The sequence below is a fragment of the Helobdella robusta genome (genome assembly GCF_000326865.2).
Source record: "Helobdella robusta unplaced genomic scaffold HELROscaffold_5, whole genome shotgun sequence".
Classification (NCBI taxonomy): domain Eukaryota; kingdom Metazoa; phylum Annelida; class Clitellata; order Rhynchobdellida; family Glossiphoniidae; genus Helobdella; species Helobdella robusta.
Window position 1 is genome coordinate 6,699,633 of NW_008705254.1, and position 7,623 is coordinate 6,707,255.

Here is a 7,623-nt window from a genome sequence, read left to right on the forward strand (position 1 = left end):
TAAATTTAATAACATTAAACAATATAAAACGCGATTTTCAAAATTTTAACGGCAAGATTGTTTATATCATGGTTGTTAAGGTAAATATCAACGCTCAGCCGAGAAGCGCGAATAAATTTATTTAATTAACTACATATAATTAATATTATTTTTACAATATCTAAATATTTATTTATATATACATATATAATTTGTATATAAATTTTTATATTTATTAACATTTGAAATGGCCGTCGTATACAAATGTAGGAAAAATATTATGTAACAACGGCAGAGTAGTAATATTAGTAAAAACAGTAGTAGTAGTAAGAGTAGTAGTAATAGTAGTAGTAGTAGCAGTTGTAGTAGTAAGAGTAGTAGTGTAGTAGTGGCGGTTGTTTTTGTTGGTTGTTGTAATAGGTGTAATATCGATATTATTGATGATCTGTTGTTGTTATTATTGTTTCAAACACTTCCCTTCAAAAAATAAACCCTTAATATCAATTCTAGACAACTGCTGCCATGTGCCAATGGGCAAAATTTGTGTGTTACTATTATTAATTTCAAGCGATTAGATAGCATCCATTTACTAACATCTGACAAGCAAAGACAAGGTTATCCAACAACTCAGCAAAACCAGGATGAGAACAACTAGATAATATTTGGACATCATCAGCAAAAGCCTGACATTTTTAAACCATGCCTATTAACAACTTCGAAAAGATCAGACACATACAACAAGAACAGCAACGGACCCAACACAGATCTCCGAGGAACACCAAACGATAATCTTTCAACATCACAACATCAGATACTCCACCACTAAACAAAAATTGCTGAGTACGATCACACAAGTAAGATTTCAACCAAGAAAGGACGGTACCCTGTATTTATGTATGTGTGTATGTATGTTTTTTTTTTTGGAAGAGGAAAATACTACTTTATGTATTCCAGGATGTAATTCTTTGGATATGTCGGACTCGAGTAGAACCCATACCGACTAAAAACCTCCTCATCATCTGGCCTCTATTTCCCTCGCTGGCCCACCGTTATCCTTTACTACGCGCAGGGAGGATCATAGCAGTTCGCTAGTTCATCTGTTTTAGAGAAAGCTGCAACATTTGAATAACTACCATCAGCCTTCTATCTTTAATTATTGTTTATTCTTTGCCTTTCTGTGCCCAACTTGTGGAGGATATAGGATGCAAACGCATCAGTTGCATCCCATGCAGTTTTTGATGAAAGCATAGTTTTAGTAATACTCTCTGGCTGTATTCTCTGTTGAAGAACAGTTTCCAAAGTTTCTCTAGGCCTGTGGAAGCGAGGGCACTCAAAGAATACGTGTTCCGCATCTTCATTTTTTCCTGGACAGGATGGGCATTCTGGAAAAACATCATGCCCAAAACGATAAAGGTATGCCCGGAAGCAACCATGCTTGAGTTCATCGATCCAGACTGGAATCCCATATGTTAGTATCAACGTGACAACAGAAGACACTAACACCCTCCTGTTTTGTTTGGGACATCTCACATTAGGCATTAAGCGTGACAAGGCTACCCTCACTTTAGTTGCTTTAGTGCAAACATGTTCAACTTGCTGTTTAAATTAAGTCGACTATCAATCATCACCCCCAAGTACCGTATGTAAGGCTGTGTCGTTATTTCCTGTTCTCCAAGTGACAGCGTAACGGTTTCTGCTGGCCTTTTTCCTGTGATAAGTACTGCCTCCGTCTTGTGTTTTGCTAGTTTCAGGTGGACTGAATCCATCCATTCACTAATTTTTGCAAAAAAGGTGTTAAAAATATACTTTATTTTCTCAAGATGTTTCACAGCGACAACCATGGCCACATCATCGGCATATGCCACCAAGCTGGCCTCGAATGGCAGTTTCAATTTCAACGACGTTATACATAACATTCCACAGGAAAGGCCCTAGTACTGTTCCCTGGGTTACACCCCCCGCGACATTGTATTGTTGTGGTCCTGTTTTTGTGTCGTACCTCAGTATTCTTTCTGTAAAATAGCTTGCTACCATTCGTTTTAGGAATGATGGTACATCCAACTCTTCAAGAGCATGCAAAATGCGTCCCAGTTAGCAGAGTTAAAAGCATTTTTAATGTCCAACGAGGCCACCAGACAGTACTTCGTCTCTCTTTCTTGTTTTCGCAATGGCATCTCTAGCTTTTTAAACTACAGCACCAATAGCATCTAACGTTGAACGGCCTTTCCGGAAACCAAACTGGTTGTCAGTCAATTGAGGATCCACTTTTTGTTCAATCATTTGGTTGATAATTCTTTCCAGTATTTTCCCAGCTGTGTCTAGCATACATAATGGGCGATTAGATGACGGGTCTCCCGGTGGCTTTTTTCCTTTCGGGATGAGAACCAACCTCTGCTGCTTCCATCTACATGAAAATACTCCCTCTTTAATACATGCATTATAGACATCCAAAAATAATTCCGGTGCCTCTTTTATAGCTGTTTTCAAGGCATTGTTAGAAATTCCATCTAAGTCCGGGGCTTTATTATTTTTAATTCTGTAACAGGCTTCCATCAATTAAATTTTTGTGACCGGTGGAACATCAATAGCCTCGTATTGTTTTATGCAGTCATAGTTCCCATTTTGTTTAGGAAACAGGCTATGAACAATTTTTTTTAATAGTTTTGGGCATGTGAGCAAGGCATTGGTTGTCCTTTTAAATGTAGCAAAACCGATGGATCCTTTTCTACTTCGTTGATGAGCTCCAACCAGCATTTTCTTTTACTACCTTTAATGGCCTTGTTGAGTTCTAGGCGAGTCTTCTTGTACACTCCTTCCAATTCCAAAAAATTTGCCTTTTCCCATGCATGTTGTGATGCTCTTTTTGCTTTGAGACACTCTTTCCGAAGAGCATCTATGTTTGCATTCTACCAGTGATCCTGATGATCCCTTGTCCACATAATGTTTACGGGGCATACCCACATCACAAACTTTTACTAATCTTTTTGTCAATTTCTCTGCATTCTTTTTAGCGCTTTGAGCTGCCAATGGTTTACGGTTTAGGGCCACCATAAAAGTATTTGAGTCAAAGGTCTTTGCTTTCCATCCGACAGCATTTGTTCGTGTATACATCTAGAGCTGAAGCCAGTGGTCATCTCGCAGAGTAGTGCACTATGGTCGCTTGCCGTGTAGATGTCCATAACTTTCCATGGAAAGTTTCCTTTTACTAGGCAGCAGCTTACAAATGTGAGGTTCACTATTGAGTTCGTTTCTCCTCTAACAAATGTGGGTTTATCTCCGTTATTCAACAGGGCAACATCTAATATTGCTATGGCTTCTAAAAGCGCATTCCCTCTTGCATTGTTTTTTTACTGCTCCAGTCTACAGCCCAGGCATTAAAATCTCCAGCTATGGCCACAAGAAAGTACTGCTTTGCACTCTGGGTCAGTCTATCAAGGAAGTTCACAAATTTATCAAACGGAAAGCTGGGCGGAGCATAAAAGCTATAAAAATATATATCTTATACTTTTGTTGCTACAAAACCTGCCTCTGAATTTATAACATTTTGAAAAGGAAGTTTGGCACAGGACCAGATGACTGCTCCTGCAATGCTATCCATTTCCCACGGCTGTGTATTCAAATGTTTATAGGGTTCCGATATTATTGCCAGATCTACTTTTAGCTCTCGCACAGTCTGCATAAGCAGATCATGTGCCGCCTCGCAGTGGTTTATGTTTAGCTGCAGAATCTTCACTTTTAAGTTTTTTTCATTTAACACGCAGCACCGCGTTTTTGTAAACTTTACATTTTGCGGTATCAGCTGCATGAGCACAATTATTTGCATGGTTTATTTCGGCGCATAAAACACATCGGGCCTCGTTCTTGCACTCTGCAATTTTATGACCACCTTTTTTGCATCTAATGCAAAGTTTTGATCTGTTTATTGTACTCTTGCATTGTATTGCAAGATGACCGTAATGCCTGCATTTGAAACATTTGTTTGGCTTCTTTACTGGCACGATTCTGCAGTTTACCCATCCAATTTTGATTTTGCTATGTTTGCCCATAATCTTTTTTGCAGTATGGACTGCCAAGGTTATAAAAACAACCTGTGTGCCTCGAATCGATTTTATATTGTTCATTGCAATTTTGGAGTTGTCACTGCCGCTTTTTGAAAAGCTGTTAGGATGTCCTCTTTTGTTGTAACATCATCTAGATCTATTATTTTGAGATCCTCCTGCGGTCCTCTACACACGACCGTTGCCTCATCTTTTAATATCTCAGAAATGGTTTTCTGCAATCCTTTGCTTCCCTCCGCATCATATTTGTTAATTACTATCAACAGGTCGCCAGTGGCAGTCCTGCGGATCTTGTCTACTGTGGAGCACACTTGCTCATCAAGAACCTCTTTTTTCACTCTGCAGAGAATGTCTGAGTATTTCTCCTTGTCTTTAAGGCGGACAATCAGAACATTTGTTTTTAGTCTTTCCACATTCCCTTTCTGCAGCGCACGGTTCCTCTTCTGTTCCATGCTTCGACTCTGTCCACTTTTCTTTGCCTTCACCTGTTGCCATCTCGTTTCCGTTTCTGTGTCTGTGTGTTCCTCATCTTTGCTCCTTGTTAGAGATGGGAAAATTGTCTGTGCCTCCTCTTTCCTCTTTTTAGTAATCATTAAATTTTTTTAATTCAATCTCGACATCGTTACTCTGGCAGGGCTTAGAGACTTGAAAATCTAAAGCGGCCCTAGCCAGTTGATTTCTGTCCAAACGGTAGAATTTATAGAATATTGTAAAAATATAAATATGTATGCATGTATGTATGTGTGTGTATGTATATGCATGTATGTATGTTTGTATGTGTATGTATGTATGTATGTATGTATGTATGTATGTATGTATGTATGTATGTATGTATGTGTGCGTATGTATGTATGTATGTATGTATGTATGTATGTATGTATGTATGTATGTATGTATGTATGTATGTATATATGTATGTATGTATGTATGTATTTTTCCAGCTGTATAAACAAAAAAGAATTTAATTCCTTATGCACTCATGCAATTATTCAAAAAATATTTCCAAATCTTCAGTTGCATCGTAAATTGTAACTTTAACTAAAAACATAGCAAACAAGCATGCTGAAAGTTGGTTAATGTTTTTGTTGTTGTAGTTGTTGTTTTTGTTGTTGTTGTTGGTGGTGGTGTTTTTGTTGTTGTTATAGTTGTTATTTTTGTTGATGTTGTATTTGTTGTAGTGGTTGTTGTTGGTGTTTTTGTTTGTTGTTATTGTTGTTGTTGGTGGTAAGGTTTTTGTTATTGTTGTTGTTATAGTTGTTATTTTTGTTAATGTTGTATTTGTTATAGTGGTTGTTGTTGGTGTTTTTATTTGTTGTTGTTGTTATTGTTGTTGTAGTGGTTGTTGTTGGAATTTTTGTTTTTGTTGATTTTGTTCTTGTTGTTGGTGCTGTTGTTCATCGTACGCACTCAAAATCAAATTCATTTCATCAACCACGATGTTACAATATTTTAAGAATAAATTGCATAATGAAATGAAAAACAAAAAAAGGGTAAAAATTTTAAAAATCTTGAAATGGAAAAAAATGAAAAAAGAAATAAATAGAGAGAAGGAAGAACAAACTTCCATTCATAACAAAATATGAATCGATGAATGTAATGAAATATTTTTCTTAGAAAACTTAAAAATGAATCAAAAAATTAATGTTTTTTATTCGCTGCTATATAACATGGAAAAATTTTTATGGAAGATAAGACATTTTGATGTGAAAAATGTTTTTTTTTTTTAATTTTTCTCTTCAATTATAAATTAAAAAATTCTTGGCTTTCAGGTTGAAAGTCGTTGTTGTTGTGGGTGATGCAACTTGAAAGTTGGTGGTGCAAATGACATTTCTATCCCATTAGAAAATCCACGACACATATCAACAAAGATTCTTTGGAAGCAATTGTTGGTTTTTTCGAAATAGATGTCAGTATCACTCCTTTTTAAATCTTTTCTATATGCTTAAACGGTTTTTCTAGAGTCAAGCACACCCACACACACAGCATTGCATTCGTTATTACCGTTGATGTGTTTCTCAAATTTCAACAACGAACGACCAATCGATGAATCTTCAAACAGATATCCACTCCAAGCATTTATTTTAGGCCCGCAAGGCCAAATGTAAAGAGATCGTCAATTCATTTTATTGGTTTCCAGCACTATTGAGTTTTTTCTTTGTGCACGCATCCAAACAAACATTCCCACAAACATTCACACATACACCACTTGCTGGAATATATATTAGTGATATTATTAGATCATTTGTGATGTCTTTTTGATAAAAAATAAACACTAATATAAAAAATTGAAAAATCATCTTTTTTTTGTGGGCAGTTGATGGACTCAAGTCACTTTGGTTGATTGATGTTGTTCAGTGGCGTAAGTTTGTTGAACCAAGGCTCCAAAGTTTTATAAATTTAGTGCCAGAACCAAGGCTCTCAAAGAATAGAAAAAATATTTAGCAAAATTTTGTGTGAAAGTAGTTTTATTAAATAATTTTAACTAATTTAATATTTGTGATAAAACATTAATAAAATCTTTGTTTTGTTATATGTACTAAATTATATGTTCTTTAGAAAAGTTGAGACCAGCACGACTAGCTCTACCAAACTGAGATAACATTTTACTGTTATTGTTATTAATAAAATTATGTTGCACAGTTTAAAAAAATTTTCCATTTTCTATGCATATCAAGCAGTAAGCGGGTCTTAAAACATGAGTTCAATTATTTGTACAATCCTTTGAATTTCACTGCATACATCTATCGCTATGTACATCCGACGGCAGGACTGCACCACAGGTTCATCACGACCCTGGTGGCCAACACCAAAAATAAATAACCATTTATTATTTGTGTGTATGTGTGTGTGTGTGTGTGTGTGTGTGTACGAATATAATAAAGAACATTAAGAAGTATAAACACACACGAACACGTTTGAAAGTTGTGCAATATTTCATGGCTGTACGCAGTGCACAAAAAATGGTTGGTTAGTGGCATGCACACGTGGAACGTGATCGTCAAACCTCAGAGACTGAATATATTTCATGAGCAACATCACGCCCCACATTCGTCAATGCACCCCTCATACACATCCTCACACACCTCGTATACACCAACACACACGTTATTGCCCCACTTATAAAGACGTTTCATACATTATGTTTTTTAATTTGACGTTTAATTATATGATTTGGAACAATTTTTATCGTGCAATTTTGAACTGTGCCTTAGAGCAATTGCTAATTATTTATTTGTGTTTTTAGTTATATTATATTAATATTATATCAATGAACAACTGATTATATGCCAGTTTCAATCATAATTAGACAAAATGCATGTGTGTGTTTGTTTGTGTGTGGGCAATGTGTGGGTGGAAGTATGTGTGTGTTGTGTGTGTGTTATATTTATTCATAAACAATTACAAAATATAAATTATATACAGTTGTTGTCATCCAGTCGACTCCAATAACACATGCGTTACAAACATTTTCACGTAAAAATATTAGCGTGTTTCTTTAACATATTAGCGCATTCCTGACGTTGCGTTGATTTGCACTGAAAATTATTTGCGCGAAGTTATATTAACCCTTCAGTAGAAGAATAAT

General features: G+C 35.9%; 1 protein-coding gene across 1 annotated transcript; it reads right to left on the reverse strand.

Moving 5' to 3' along the window:
• Positions 1-1,139: 1,139 nt before the first annotated feature.
• On the reverse strand, positions 1,140-3,802 carry HELRODRAFT_163839 (hypothetical protein; the record flags this gene model as incomplete). The annotated part of the gene is made up of 3 exons (XM_009027602.1): positions 1,140-1,257; positions 3,070-3,310; positions 3,502-3,802. 3 exons carry the CDS (start codon positions 3,800-3,802, stop codon positions 1,140-1,142), a joined length of 660 nt encoding a protein of 219 aa, XP_009025850.1.
• Between the last annotated feature and the right edge of the window lie 3,821 nt (positions 3,803-7,623).